The following is a 16337-nucleotide window of genomic DNA, read 5'->3' on the forward strand; positions in this document are numbered from 1 at the left end:
ACATGAAACACGATGAATATAAATCTTGCTCTAGCAGAGGATCTAGGATTCTAGGTCATATCATCTATTTTAAACATCAGTACTGATCTAGTGATGACACTGCGGGTTTTCATTAGGCCTCATGGCCTTTATTTTGTCCTCAATCAATAGTTGCTATTTTAAAGAAAACTTGGCATTCAAGGGCCACTATTGCTGACTTCCCATGTCGGTTATGAGTAGATGCCTAAAGGCTAAAATAGGCTCCAGAAAAGCCTGCATAGGGCCAAATGAAGCAAAAATAAGGGAAGTAAAATGTTATCACTAAACCTAAAGCCCCACCTCAAGGTACACTGAAACCATATGAAGACTTTTCACGATTGCAGTCATGTGACAAGAGGCTTCAGTCCATTTTGTCTTATCCCAGTGTATGTGGAGTCAAAAAAAATAAAATCTTCATCCATGTCCCAGGCAGCAATAAAATCGTTTTTACTATAGCTCATAAAAATATTACACAACTTTAAATGATAGCTTGTTAAAACAGAAGCAGCTTGCACTGCTCAAGCTTGACGTGTTTATTATTGTAACAAGATGACAATAAAAGCAGCTTCTTACTATTAATAGGGATGAGTTGCTTAAGTGACATCCTTGTTTATGTCCTGCCTGAGATTGGAGCAAAACTTTTCTGTGTCTGTAGTAATGCAAAGGAATAGTAGAAAGCTAGAAAATTACCGGCAGCTTGCCAATAGACTATATTTCACAAATAGATTGGAACAGTAGCTAAAACTCTTTAGAATAGGAAAGAGGATAAGTACACAAGTTGGATGATTATTGCCCAAGACATTTGCACGTCAATCAGTCCTTGCGGACTTATGAGTGACCACTGTGCATGGAGCAAAACATTTGTGGAGTGCCTCTCGCTCGTCATTTCCTCGCCACAGAAATAAATATCCAGTGCTCATTCATTATATTTTCTACAGAAATGATCATTTTCAGTGGCAATAATCGAATGTCAAAAGGTGAAATGAGGAAGCCCCCTATTTGGAAAGATTTCCCTTTACTTCTAGTCCCAGGAACATGCGATTCTAACTTTTCTTCTCATCCAGAGTTCCACTTTTTTTATTATACAACCTTGAGCAGCGCCGACATGTTCCAGAGTGTAATGATCACATCAGTAAACAAAGATCTGTACTGCAGAAAGATTACATATTTCATTCCGCTGGCATACATAACATCAATACTAAGAAATATCCCACCCCTCCCAGCCAGAGTCTAATTGACAAGTTCTCTACAGTGAACAAGACAAACAATTATATTGTGCAACTCCCTAAATGTCAACTTTGTATTGCCGCCACCCACAAAGGCCGCCCCATCCTCAGAACCAAACCTTAGCTTTGTATTACTATCATATAATTGTATTTATATAGCACCAACATATTATGCAGTGCTGTACATTAAAGAGGAGTTGCCAATGACAGATACAGACAGTGAGACAGGAGGAGGAGAGGATTAGTTCCTGCATGTAGCCGTACTATGTAATTAGGGCCATGTCACGATGATTGGTTGCAGCTACATAATTTCTCTTTTTACCATTTTGGATGCTGGGAAAGAAAATAGAAATGCATGAAAAGTAAAGGAAGGCTGAGACCTGCTTAAGGATCAAGTGGGTGACTAGAAATTATTCTGGGGATGAAGGGGTAAGTAGCAAGATAAAAATGACCACAAAGAGCCGGATTTAATAGTAATGCAAGGCTGGAGAGGATACACTTTCATCAGTGAAGCTGGGTATTTCAGCAAACCTGCAATGGATTTCCTAAAAAGGCATATGCTATTTGTTAGCAAATGTTTTCAAACCTGGACCAGATCCATCCTAAGTTTGCTGGATCACCCAGCTTCACTGATGAACGTGTATCCTCTCCAGCCTTAGAGAGCAACTATCCTTTTTTTTTCATTGATTTTTTTTAGTGGAAAACCCAAATTTAATAATGAATCATTCAACATCTTACTGGTAAAAAAAATAAAAAAAGACATTATGGTTATGTTTACACTGGTGGTGAGGTTGCAGAGGTTTACTGGTTCGTCATGCCATGGAACCACTGTCTCCAGAGAATGAACATGGGTGCCAGCATTTAAATGTGCAGACAATGGTTCTTTAACCCCCCTAGCGGTATTCCCAAGTGTGACTCAGGGTGAATTTTACAGGCAAATAGTGGTATTCCTGAGTCACACTCGGGATAGGTTTTAACTAAAAAAAAAAAAAAAAAAAACAACTTTTGTCCTTCCTCCTAGATCTCCAGCCAGCGAATGCTGCGGGAGGATCGGTGGGAAATTGAAATAATTTTGTATTGGATTCAATACAAAATAGCTGTATTAAGTCTAATACAAGGAAATATTCATATAATATATATATAATTCTTATATATTATACATGCTACTGTACAGTTATATTACGTTTAAATATTTTTTTAAAGTTTAATAATAAATGTGTTAAATTTAATAAAAATATGTGCGTTATGCCTAAGAAATATAGCCTACAATAAAAAATAAATTTCCATGCAAAAAAATTGTACTGCTTTTTGCATGGAAATTTGGATGGAATTAGACTGCTAGGGAGGTTAAAGTGAACCTGTGACCAAAGACAACACTTTTATGTAAAGGGAGTACAGATCCTCCTGGGATACCCAGATTCACACATCCCAGGAGGCTTCTGGCTGCTCCTTTTGAAGCATGTCCAATCTCAAGCATGCGCAGAAGGGGCCTTTTTACTTCAATGGGGGAAAAAAAATTCACTCTTCCTTTTACAGCAGACTGTGTCACCTGGTCTAGTGTGAGATCAGGTGACATGAAAAGAAGGCAGCATCTGGCACTTTCTCCACAGTGGGATGAGGTGGTTTTCAGGACAATGCAGGACCTTAATGAGGATAGCTCTGGAGGGATTGGAAACTCTTAAGTAAGAGTAAGGTATGCTTTTTTTTCCTTTAGTTTTAGTTCCACTTTAAAACCAGCACTGCATTGTGAGTGACTAAAAGGCCGGCAAGGAGCCAGCTGCAGGGAGCTGCAGGAGATCGACCAAACCTGAAGAAGGTCGGAAACCTGCCATATAAGTAAAAGAAATGACGTTTTCTTGCCTCAAACTCAGTTGCACATATAAAGGATTTCATTTAGATCCAGGAAGATTCAATTCCTGAACTCCTGATAATCAAAGTGAACTGAATTTGACCTAAATGGTTTTAAAGTAGGAGTGCACCTGTTGGCCCATTGAAACCAATTTCATTTTTTTTTTTTTCCATATGTCCTTTATCTATGCAATTCCCTTTATATATTCTTACAGCTTGATTTTCTAACTTCATATATCTAAGAAAACCAATATTTCATTATATTTATCACCCTTTTAGTATGAAGTCACCCTGGAGGCATGAAAAAGTCAAATCTTGCTTCACTCCAAGGTGGCCATATACATGGCATAATATGACACCACTGTGAAAAGAATTACACAATGCAACCGACTACTGCAACCTGACCTTGGATATCCAGCCATTTAAATATAGAATGAACTTTGGAATAATATTCCAAGTGTTCACACAAAGAACACTATGATCTTTTAAAAATGACTGTGTAAAAAACATGTTCAATTATAGAAGAAGCCGTCCACTTCCAATATACATCGCAGTGATTTAGCAGCTTAGTAATCCTTTGGGCTCATTGCAAAAACCTGAATGACTCATATAAAACACTTGGATTTGACTCTTCAATAATAACAGTAATTAAATTGTCCTTTATATACAGCACATGCTATTTGGTGCTTTCATTGCTGGATTATTCATCAGGTATATAGATAGTTACTTAAAGCTGTTTATAGGGTTGTTAGCTCATCCTTTCTTAAAGTAAACAGACATTTTCAGTATTTATACCAAAAGCTTTGCCTTCGAGCTGCAATCACAAGGTGCCCATATAAACCAGACATTCCCTTTCATGAACTTAATATTGGTTTTCAATTTATTAGTAAGGATTGCAGTGCTACCCCCGACCGACTTATCTATGTCCTGTACATTGATTCGCTTAAAGTGGACCTATCACCACAATTTTTACCAAAGCAAAAATGTATTTTGTTTTACAATCAAATGCCTAAAAAAATAAAAAGGCAAAGCCACCCCCTTCAGTTTTTGTCGAAAGTAAAGAATGAATGGGAGTGCAGAGCTTCCTGGAATACATATGTAACAAATCCCAGGAGGCTTTGGGCTGCTCCTGGTCACTGAAAAAAGAATGTGCACTGCATGCGCACAATTTTTTTTTTTTTTTACAAATACAGCAGCATATGTCACTCAATCTCATGCCTGCACCAGGATGATGTGGGACCATATGGAAGACAGCTCTAGAAAGATTAACCCCCCTGGCGGGATTCGCAAGTGTGGCTTTGGGTTAATTTTATGTACCAAAAGTGGTAGCCCTGAGCCACACTAGGGGTAGCATTGTAAAGAACCTTCCTGCTCCCCACAATCCAGTGGCATCCTCCAGAGATGCCCGGCCGGCTTTTGTGTCGCCTGGCATCGCATCCCGGGTGTGATAGATGGGATCGTGAAGCGTCGGTATGCTGGGGAGGGACGGCCTGGGAAATTTAAAAGCAGTTTACATTGTATTCTGCTTTTAACATATTGATCACAGTAATAAAATAATAAAAAAATAAATCCAAATAATAATTATTACTAATTTACCAATATTATTGCACCCTTGTTTGGACAGATTTCAGTGTTTTTCAATTGATTAAATTACATTTGTTATTATATTATTTTATTTTTTTATATTTATTATATTAGATTTTATGATTTGTGTTTCAAACTTTATCATACCCGGAAGTTATTCCTAACAATTACAGGCCTGCAATATTAAACAACAAATTCCATGCAATGTACAATGTACCGCTAAATTAAAAAATACTGACATATTCAGACCACCAGGGAGGGTAAGGGATCTGCAGAAGTAAAGTTTTTAGCGACATTTTCTTATTTTTGATTAACCCATGGTTACTCACTTATCTCCGTTCAACACCAGGGCTATAATTTTTCTATAATTCACAAAGAGGATCTTCAGATATTCTAATCAGCCAGGCTGACATAATGGAATGCCCATGCATGGGTGCAGGAGTTCATCCAATACCAGCATGCGAAAAGGAAGCTGGGATTGCTAGGGATAGCTGGGATTGCTAGGTTTCCCTGGCAACCACACATGTGCAGCTCAGCAAAATGTGACAGCTTGGCAGCAAAATGGAAGGTAGAGCAGTTATTGCAGAAAGGACATTCCCTGTCCCGTCTTGCAGTTACCAACTGCCTCACAATGTTAAAAGTGGGACTATCTCTACATTGTTTGCTTTAAATGAACATTAATAAATAAAGAATGTTATAAAAAAAAAAGTTAGTCTGGATAAATGAATAATTTTGCAAAGTTGAACCTGAACTCTGTACAAACATACTTACGTCATGCTGAAGAATTATCACCTAACCTCAAATATGTAAGTCATTTCACCATCCTGGGACATTCATCCCCCTTCTACATCTTGTTGTTACGTTTTAACTTGTATCCGACATTTCTTGCACCAAGCAATGCTTCTGCCTACAACTGGCAGCTTGCTAAATCCTTTTCACACTCCACATGCTGATCACATGACAGAGCTATGTAACTTTCCTTCAATAACAACACAAGTGAAGAGAGCTGCAGGGTATAGAGACAGAAAGCTACCTGATCCAGAGAATACTCCGATATTACTACAATATTACTACAGGTGAAGGGCCGCTCAACATACAAATTCAGCACACTTCAACTAGGCAAACTACAAGAGACGGTTCAAAGAAACCACCGGTCCACACAGAAATATGGCAACTGACAATGCCAGTTCTTGTTGAAGGTACAAAAAGCTCTTGAAATCCTCCATCTGAATTCTTGTCCAGATTGGTAGATGAGCAAAGATATACCTTTAAAAATAGACTTCAGGTTACCTTAACCCCCTGATCTCTGTCATTTCCCCCGTGTCATCTTTCATACTCACACCCATATCCAATCTGCTTATTATTTTGCTGGTGGTTCTATACCTACACTCAACCCTTTCTAGGAAACACTAAAATTCAACCTAAAATGATTAATGGAATATATATATATATATATATATATATATATATATATATATATATAAAATGAGTGCAAAGAGAACAATGACAGGCAAAAAAGGTGTGGACTCTAAAAGCCAAAATGATCTCGCCCTCCTCTCCATTACACATTAAGCAAACCATCGATGTCCACTGGGTCACACAATGCTGGAAGCAGATTTATTTTCAGTTTAATCAACTTTATCAAGATTTATTTTCATTTTTTTCAATTTTTTCAAGCAGGAAGCATGGCTTAAATATAAAGTATAAAGTCTAGATGAGTTTTGCTCATCTCAACCTTTGGTACCTTTTACATACACACATTTGGCAACCCAATGCATTTTACCCCAAACGGAGCTGCAAATGGGGTAACCTGCCAGTATAAGTCCAAGCTGATGCAGGACTCTATAGCACGCTCCTTGACTGCTGATTATCCCTAAATCTAAGCCTGGAAAAATGCGGGTCACTGCGTTTACAGATTCAAACACAGCCCTTTGTCCAACCTGCCTTGCACTGTACAGAATAGAAATAAGTCACAAATAGAACCAGAAGCCCCGTGGGGAAGCCTCTTGAATTTTTGGCTATCTGTAAGAATGACATTCTTCCTAATGTCCAACAATGTAAGAGACAATATTCCCAGTGACCCCCATACTAACATACTCTGAGCTCTGCATATACTAACTACAAGAGGGGTTCCTTGAAGACCTGAAAGTTATTTCAATGGATACCCCATGTAAAAAGGTCAAGAAACACTGCTTTAGTGCAACAAAATTCATATTCTGCTGCAGGTTAAAGTATCTATCCCATTCTTTCCCATGTGGCTGGTTTATTTACTTACACACACTAACAATAAACCAGCCGAGACATAATTACATAGAATGTGCACCTATGCTAATCTAAAACTGTTTCTGATAAAACAAAACTAAAAGCCAACATAATCTGTAAAAAGAAAATACCTGATCAAGTGAAAGTTTCAACATATTCTTCCAGTGGTTACAAGAAAAAACAAAAGTGAAATGTAGTGCAATAAGTCATCCAGCAGTATCTACAGCCTCATAGAAAGTCTATTCATAGCCATGAGACTACACATAGCATGAACAGGTAAACAAAGCCCTGTTAGTTCAGTACATGAATTCCCTCTGCACCGAGCTTGCTTTCCATTAGTGCCACATCACCAAACAACACTGCAGGGTGATATTTACTTAGGATCAGAGGATTTAAACTTCTGTACACTCATCTCCTTACCTTCAATTTAATATAAGGGAGTCCTGGTATTGGCGACTATTTAAGGGGGGCAAAAGAAAAATCCATGCAGGACAAAAAGTTTTAATACTCTTTTATAGTGTGAGGTTAGGAGTATGTCATATGTCTTTACTGGAATGTAAACTACAAAGGTACCAGCAATGATTAATTCTAACAGCAGATATGGAGATCAGATGAAGCGGGTAAGAAAATAAATTAATATCACATCAACCTTCACTGTGTTCCATAAACACAGACAGAGGCATTTCTATGGCTGCCCACAGACCGAGCAGTAAAAGGATTTCTGACTATTTCTATTACAAAAAGTTTTGCTACATAGAGGGTAAGTGACTAAGACATACAGGCAGCTAGTATTTTCAGAAGGAAACCAGCAGCAACAGCCTCCATAATTATACCCCATGTTAGGGCACAGTTCTCCCCAGACCAGCTGTTTTTGGGTGGTTACTGAAGAGTTGGGTCACAATTCAGGGGCTACCCCCTACCTACAATTTTTTCCCACCTGGCTCAAAAATATTTGTAGGTTGAACACTGTAGGGGTATGTTAAGATTTATAAAAACACTTTTTTGATTTTTTTAAGGTTTGGATAGAATAAAGAGAAATTTAACCCCAGCCATGTGTTTTCCTTTAAGTTTTTTGCAGTATGGGTCTTACTTGGGAGACTTTCTTCCACTGGCTGCCTTAGCAGCATAACAGGAAGTAAGAGAAGAACTATCCAAAAAAATTTACTTTCCTCCAATCACAGAGCATGTCTTCCTCCATTGGGCAAAGAACTCCCATTTTTTTTAAAAATCTAATACGTTTTGGCAGCTGCCGGTTCTGTTTCCTCCCTCGGCAGTAGGTAGTCCCCACTTTGACCCCCATACCCTGCAGCATTCTACCCTGAGCTCAGTCCAGCTAAACAACATACTCCCAGGGAGTAGGTACCTAATATCTTGGGCAAACAGGAGATGGGCAAAATATTTATCCATAAAGGAGACTGGCATTCCATTGCAGAGCGCCTGCAGCAGGTGGCACCGGACAGGAGGTAAGTATTACGGCTACATTTGCTTTCCTGCAACTTTTGCTAAACTTTAAAACATTTTCATAAAGCAAAGTCGAGCTTTAAATGCTCACCAATACCCTAAGCTTAAAAGTTTGAGAACCCATAACACGTTTTCTCGATGACTTGTCTGTCACCAACATTTGTCACAAAGCTGTAACTGCGTCACTCTTCACATACACTACCCAAAAAATTGTCCTAAATTACAGAGAAGCCCCCAGTGAGGTTGCCACATATGCTGAATTTAGTCATAATGATAAATCTGAGTGAACTTGGTTTGCCACTGACATCCTGAAGAAATACAGAAAGCCAAAATTGTGATTCAAGTTGCTAATGATCATGCAGAATGGAGAAAGTTGTCTGTGGAGATATATATATATATATATATATATATGTATATATATATATATATATATATATATGAATGGAGAATTTACTGCTGACTGTCTATGATAACCCCGGGGGGTCCAAGAGGAGAAGTGATTCAGCGCAGCCTTGGAGGGATGCAAGAGCCTGGAAGGTCATAAGAAGTGTAAACCTGGCTAAGATTGAGAAGATAATTGCCACCCCAAGACTGAACTACATGGAAGGCCTTCTGTTCCCTGCTCAGTAACACAGATTGGAGAGGGTTTCTGTAGTCCTCAGACATAATTAGGAACTATGTAACTGATAAAATTGCAGCATAGTTGGAGACAACTGGGAAATATCAGCTAAGCTTTACAAATGTGCATTTTAAATGTTCTCTTTAGGTAGTGATATGACTGAAGTAAGATCAAGCCATTGCCCCAAAATATCTGACCACATAGAAGGCATATGGTGCATGCATTGACCCTGGTGATCTCTGGCAAGTGCACACTCAACCCTTAGGATCCCTAAGGAGAGATAGGGTTTGGTAAGCTGGGGCTAACTTGGGTTAATGTACCTGGATGGCCACATGGTAATGCACCACATTCCTTCAGTGTGGTCAGAAACTATAGGCCTGATTTATGAAAGCTCTCCAAGACTGGAGAAAATAAACTATCGAAGGGGAACCTGGGTGATCCATCAAACCTGGAATTGATCTGGTCCCAGACTGAAAACATTTGCCAACTAATAGCAAATGATTTTTTAAGAAATCCATTCCAGGTTTGCTGGATCACTCAGGTTCTGCCATAGTCTATCTCCCTGTTTCTTAACCAGGGTTCCATGGAGGTTGCCAGGGATTCATTCACCAATGTGCAATTTGTACCTCGCAGGTTACTTTAGGTGACAACAATGATTTCTATGGCTATATGTGAGGGTGACATTCCTCTCACTGGCCCGTAATATAAGAGGCATTCTTCCTATTGAGCACCAGGCCAATGTAATGTCAGCTGTGGATAAATAAATTATAACAGGGGGTTCTTTAAAAGTGGTTTAAAGGGTTCTGCCATGTTAAAAAGGGAGACAAAAAGCTGTTTCATTTTCTCCAGTCTTGGAGAGCTTTTATAAAATCTGGCCCTTGGTGCACGGAATGGGAAGAAACCACCAAGATAGCAATGAGGTCAGTCACAGAGATTATACCTCATGCCTAAAATATTTCTTAAAGCTTCCTTTCAATCACACCCTTTATCCATGCCAGAACTGAACAACCGATATGTTTCTAGCAAACTGAAAGTGGAACTCAAGCCAACATTATTTCATTGCTATCTTTAGACAGAACAAATCATAACATCGCAGGTGTCAAATCTCCTAACTTGTGGATGTCTCCTTGCTTCTTGTACCTCTGGGGTACAAAGAGAACTCTTCCAAATGGGGGCATGATCAAAGATTCTAATCACATGTTATTGTACAATAAAAAAAAAAACAAAGGCTTCTTCTGGTGTCCTACTTTGAACACCATTTAGGATCAATGCTTCTTACACTGGACTGTACAAATGACCCCCTACATACTGCTATCCTGCTGATCCTACAACATGCAGGCCTAGCAGAATAAGAATCAATTCCTAGCAGGGTCCAAGTCTACAAGTGTGTTCTCCACAGGGTTTCCTAATCCCTAGACTAATAAGATGGTGCTAAAAGAGTCAAAATGCCATTTATTTTGGGTGCCGTTATAGAGCCAACATGTTTCAGGACTCTCACTCTACCCCCCCTTCATCAGGGCTCATTTTTAGAACACACAGATGACAGTCGGTGAGTACAATCACTGGGTTGCTAGTTGGTTGTGTTGAGTCTATATGAACTTATAATTATTCATATGGAATGTAGACTTCCATGTGGACATGCAGACCACTGGCTTGGTATCCTGCTATTTTAGGCGAAACTAAACCCTACTCACCTGTCCCTAATCCATCGCAGGGTGCCACCATCTTCTTCCTTCTTGCGATCTTTAGGCATTTTGATTGGCTGGGCTGGGATGACATCACTCCCACACAGACATGCGGAAGCCTAGGTCTTCAAGGTTTCAGAGTGACCTCACCGCTATGCTCCACCTACCATCGGGGGGCGCTAAGAAGAATTATTGAGCACTTACTATGCAGAAATGTGGATTCTTGTCCACAATATGGAGCCTTTTATACAGTCCTATATCATCTACAACTCTGATCAGCAGGAATGAGAGTCGGCCTGTGTCAGGGACATCAGATCTCCATTATTTCCGGGGCCACAGAGGGACACATGTGTCACTAATATATATATATATATATATATATATATATATATAACACATCTGTACACCAACCAGCAATTATACTACAGATCAGCAACCCTGGGCCATGTTTGATGCCCTCTGTACCAATGACAGACCCATAGCCCCCATCAGCCAGTGTTTCCAGGGAGATTTTTGCCCCATTATGGCCATACTACAAGTAAATAATCACTGTCCTGCTCAATATGAATATAGGACACGTAGAAAAGGACCACAAGGGACCTAAAATGGAACTACAACTCCCATCAGGCACAGGCCACAAGCCCATGACAACACTGACAGATGTTTGTGGGATCAGCTCTGTCACTGACTAGGCCCTGTCCTTGGCTAACCATTAGGGGTTTGGGCCTAGCCCGGCCTGCTCTGTTCTCCTTACCTGGATTTGCCCACCCCACTCTCCCCAATAATGAGGATTTTCAGGGTGGTCAGTATATCTTCCTCCATCCTTCCTCCGCCGCTCCGGCTCTGCGCAGCACAACACTGCGCGCCCCCGACAACCTTCTACCCCTGCGCGCGCCCGAGAGCAGACCTGCCTGGACTTCCGAGGAGGATGACAACAACAGCCTGGGAAAGCGCGCACACCCACAGCCAGCACCTCCTCCAGAATCTTCGACTTCCCCTCTGGTGCGTGCGCGTTCCCGCTGGTGACGGCATCGTGAGTCACGTCACAGGTTCGCTTCTTCGTCTTCCGGTGACTGGAGGCCTTGTTACTTCTTCTGTCAGACTATAGGTGGCGCTGGAGACCATTATAAAAAGAATTGAGTTTGTCTTTACCTCATGCATTCCTGTTAGGAGGGGGAAAGGGGCAGTCAGTGGCAGTCAGTGGCATGAGAAGGGGCTGAAAATAAATTATTAATAAAATGAGGAAGATGAAGTGACACTGGAAGTTCCTGTTGATAAATTCTGGAAAAACTCTACTATAGGCTTATTTTTCAGGTAGAACTCCAAATATTATTATTATTATTATTATTAATAAACGGTATTTATATAGCACCAACATATTTTGCAGTGCTGTACATTAAATAAGGGTTGCACCAAGAGCTTACAATCTAGGAGTTGGGGGAAGTCTCACACAATAGGAGGGAGGTATGTAGCGGTGGGAAGTAGTGATGGTTTTAAGAGAGAAGAATATGGGTCGGCAAGTTTGAAAAAATGGGTTTTGAGCGCTCCTTTAAATGAGCAGAAAGTAGGAGCAAGCCGAATAGGACGAGGAAGACCATTCCATAGAGTCGGGGCAGCTCTAGAAAAGTCTTGGAGCAGTGCGTGTGATGAGGTTATGAGTGAGGAAGTCAGTAGTATGTCATTGGAGGAGCGGAGAGAGCGGCTGGGGGAGTATTTTTTTACCAGGTCAGAAATGTAAGTGGGACAAAAACTGTGTAGGGATTTGAAGGCAAAGCAGAGGAGCTTAAATTTGATTCTAAGGTGAAATGGAAGCCAGTGTGGAGATCTGCAAAGAGATGCAGCGGAAGAGGAGCGGAGGGAAGGATGGATGAGTCTGGCTGCAGCATTCATAACAGATTGTAGAGGGGAGAGTCGGGTTAGTGGAATACCAGAGAGAAGGATGTTACAGTAGTCCAGATGAGAGATGATATGAGCGTGTACAAGGAGTTTGGTGGTCTCAGGGGACAGGTAGGGGCGGATTTTGGAGATGTTGCGTAGGTGAAAGTGACAGGACCTGGAAATGTTCTGAATATGGGGGGTAAATGAGAGGGCCGAGTCAAAGGTGACACCAAGACAGCGTGCCTGAGGGGAGGGCCGAATAACAGTGTTGTTAACAGTTAGATATATGTCAGGGGGGATTTGGAATTTGAGAGCAGGAAGATGATGAGTTCGGTTTATTATCTTAAACAAACTAAAATGTTTTTATACACCCCAATGGGGAGAATTACTCTCAATTCCTTTCCTTTTGACACCCATACATAAAACACGGGAAATGCTGCAGTGGGAAGGAAATCTATTCTCCACTATTGGATTTCCACTTCCCCACCCTCAATCCACTTGTTCCTTACAAAGCTCCAACATCTATTTAAAATGGAATGGTTTGTAGCCTCCTACTCCAAGGAAACTAAAACCTCACAATTTTTTGGCACAGGGCAGAGTTTCATTGAAAAACTAAAACTCAACTCTATGGTTCAATCAAACTACCTGGTACTCCATCAGAAGGTGACCCCCTCCTCCCCATTAAGCTCCCCACCCAAATGTCACAAATTAAATCTTCACCAACCTCTTGGCCGGCCAGTAAAAAAGTAAAATCTCTCTCTCCCCCATAGGGTTTCCTGGACCACATCTATCTAAGAAAACTGCACAATAATGGCGAACATTAGATTACCTCTGACATCATAATAGCAATTTATTCATATTGTACCTTTCTTTTTTCTTTTTCTTGCTTTATTGTTAACTAACTGCAATAATAATAAGTACAATTACTCATTCTGTATACCCAAACGCGATGTTGACTTATTTATTTCTGTTATTATCTGTAACACATATGTCAGTTTCCTTTATTATTGTAACTACATTGTTTGTCCTGAATACTGGTGTAATTTAATAAGAATAATTTAAAAAAAACAAACATGGGAAATGGCTGTCACAGGTGCAGGAAGGCACAAACAATACAAAACATGCGCACCATTAGCTTTGGTTGCCATCTTCCCCGGAATGCTGGAACGAATGAACTCCTACGCTTTAGTTACGTCATTCTGCTACGGCCAATCAAGATGGCCGTAAATCGTTTAAAAGCAGAAAAAGAGATGGTGATGCTCTGCGATGTGCCTTCTGCAATAATTCTTCCTATTCGCTAAGATGCCCCTGTCCTGGCAGAAATAAGGGCAAGGGGGCGCCCAGTGCTGCATCATGGATTTCCATCACTGAGCACCTGCTGCTGCTTATGCATGCCATGGATCATGTAGGAGACTTTAGATTGTAAGCTCTTCTGGGCAGGGTCCTCTGCTCCTCCTCTCGTCTTTATCTGTCTGCCATTTGCAAACCCTATTTAATGTACAGCACTGCTTAATATGTGGTGCCATATAATTACTGTTTAATATTAATAATATTAATAATAATAGGAGGCACCCAGGAATGCAATAATGCAAGCGTCCAAATGTGCAGGACTGTCCCCAAGGACACACGGCAACTATAGAATAGGGGAGGAAGTCCTCAAACTGACATATGCTCCAGCAACACGGAAAATGAATGTGCTGAAGTTCCCATTCTATTTGTAGAAACTTCCACTCACTTCCTGTCATGTTTGTGAAAATATGAAATCCCTTCAACAGGACACAGACCAAAGAAATATATTAATTGAAACAAAGAAGAGTTGTGGCTTCCCAAAGCAGAACTAAATCCACGATACTCAATGTCCCTGTTCCCTCGCAGAGCACCGCCATCTTTTTTTTTTTGGAATTACGTTAATCGATTTTGATTGGTCATGCCATCATGACGTAATTCTGTGCAGACATGCAGGAGCTTTTTTTTCAGGAATCAGGCAGGGGAAGCCGGGATTGCCAGGCAGCCAAAGCTGAAGCTGCTCATGCGTGACTCAGCTTTGATTTCAGAAACCCAGGAAACAGAATTCTAGAGCCTGATATCATCCATAGCTGACCATATACTTTTTGGTTTATGTGAATCTGAAAGAAAGATTGATATCTCCCTGATGTTTATTATTTGCCAAGGTTACAACTGTGAACTACTAACAATCACATTTCATCTGCAATAATGTGAATATGTATCAGTAGGGGCCTTGTATTGATCCATCATTTTTTATTTTTACCATATTGTGTATCATTACAGACTTGACACCCAACAGTCAACAATCAATCAAAAATAATAATAATAATAATAATAATAATAATAATAATAAATAGGATTTATATAGCACCAACATATTAGGCAGCGCTTTTTTTTTTTTTTTTTTTAGCTTTTTATCATTACACCTGAGCTGTGTAGGAATACAAAATGTGAAAAGCTCATCTTGGAAGCCCATTGCAGGAAGTCCTCTGCATATATACACAGGAGTGAAAAAAAGAATGAAAGCAGAGGTCTGCAGAAGGTGATCACTCACCACTCTACCCTTCTCCCTTATCCTACTTACATTCCCACACATGCCAATTTTTTTGAAGAATGTGGTATTTCTGATCAATGTTTGATTGATATACTAATGAGAAAAAATACACATAGTGCACTTTCAGGCTGTAAAAAAATATTTTTTATTATATTGTCTATTTTAATAATATTTATTTGTGAATAGCTAAACCATAAAACATAACCACGCCCAATGTACAAAATGGCTGCTGTCACGTGACGCGTTGGCCTGTGTTTCTGCTAATGGAATGCCACTGTCGATAAAGTTGTTGAAGTAAAAAAAAAAAAGGCATTAGCTGGGCAGGCTTTCCTATGTTTATGCAAATCCCCGTGGACTACATTTCCCGTGATGCCGTGCGGCGAACCGTGACAGATGGGGCCGGGATGAATGCTTCGGGATAAGCGGCTGCGACCACAGGTGACTGACGGTGTTTGTGTCTATTTGGCATGGGGTGAGGTGACAGCGGGGCTTCTTTGCTCGGAGTTAGGCTGTGTACGCTTGTCTGCAGTGTTCGGCCGCATTAGACGACCTTTGTCTCCATAGGTTGGTGTGAGTGCGATGTTATCACCTGACAGACCTGTATATGTTCCTATTCCATGGATTTTTACTTCAGCTTTTACAGGAATCAGAAAAACTCAAACCCTACAGCACAGGGGTCCCCCTCCCATTCCTAAATAATTGCATTTAAAAGTATCTGGACTGTCCTACCCATTAAAGTGAATGCTGACCCAACAATAACACAGATATCCATTGCAGCTTGTAAATCCTCAGATGTGGTTGCTGCATCCTTTTCCTTTAGGCCTTTATTTATTTTGGTGATCCTACCAATAATGCATATCCTGTCCTAGGGTAACACTAATACAGGAAGTGTGTAAGGTCTACAGAACCCCCCTCATCACATAGGGTGTAAGTGTGCTGTAATATTATTATTACACAGTATTTATATAGCACCAACATATTACACAGCGCTGTACAAAGTCCATAGTCATGTCACTAGCTGTCCCTCAAAAAGGCTTGCAATCCAATGTCTCTACCTTAGTCATTACGACAGTCTAAGGTCCATTTTGGGGGAAGCCAATTAACCTCCCTGCATGTTTTTGGGATGTGGAAGGAAAGCGGAGTTCCCGGAGGAAACCCACACAAACACGGGGAACCTGCAAACTCCATGCAGATAG

General features: G+C 40.4%; 2 protein-coding genes across 2 annotated transcripts in view; one reads left to right on the forward strand and one right to left on the reverse strand.

Moving 5' to 3' along the window:
- The window catches only part of RAB18 (RAB18, member RAS oncogene family), a gene marked incomplete in the record, with an annotated part of 29458 nt that extends 17781 nt beyond the window's left edge, over positions 1-11677 (reverse strand). The window contains 1 exon segment of the mRNA XM_072412681.1: positions 11458-11677. Coding sequence (XP_072268782.1) covers positions 11458-11525 — 68 coding nt within the window.
- A 3772-nt stretch (positions 11678-15449) lies between these two features.
- ACBD5 (acyl-CoA binding domain containing 5) overlaps positions 15450-16337 on the forward strand; it is a 16490-nt gene continuing 15602 nt past the window's right edge. The window contains exon 1 of the mRNA XM_072413404.1: positions 15450-15579. The gene's annotated coding sequence lies outside the window, so the exon portion shown is untranslated. The remainder of the gene's footprint in view (positions 15580-16337) is intronic.

Source organism: Pyxicephalus adspersus, chromosome 5, assembly GCF_032062135.1.
Source record: "Pyxicephalus adspersus chromosome 5, UCB_Pads_2.0, whole genome shotgun sequence".
NCBI classification, from domain to species: domain Eukaryota; kingdom Metazoa; phylum Chordata; class Amphibia; order Anura; family Pyxicephalidae; genus Pyxicephalus; species Pyxicephalus adspersus.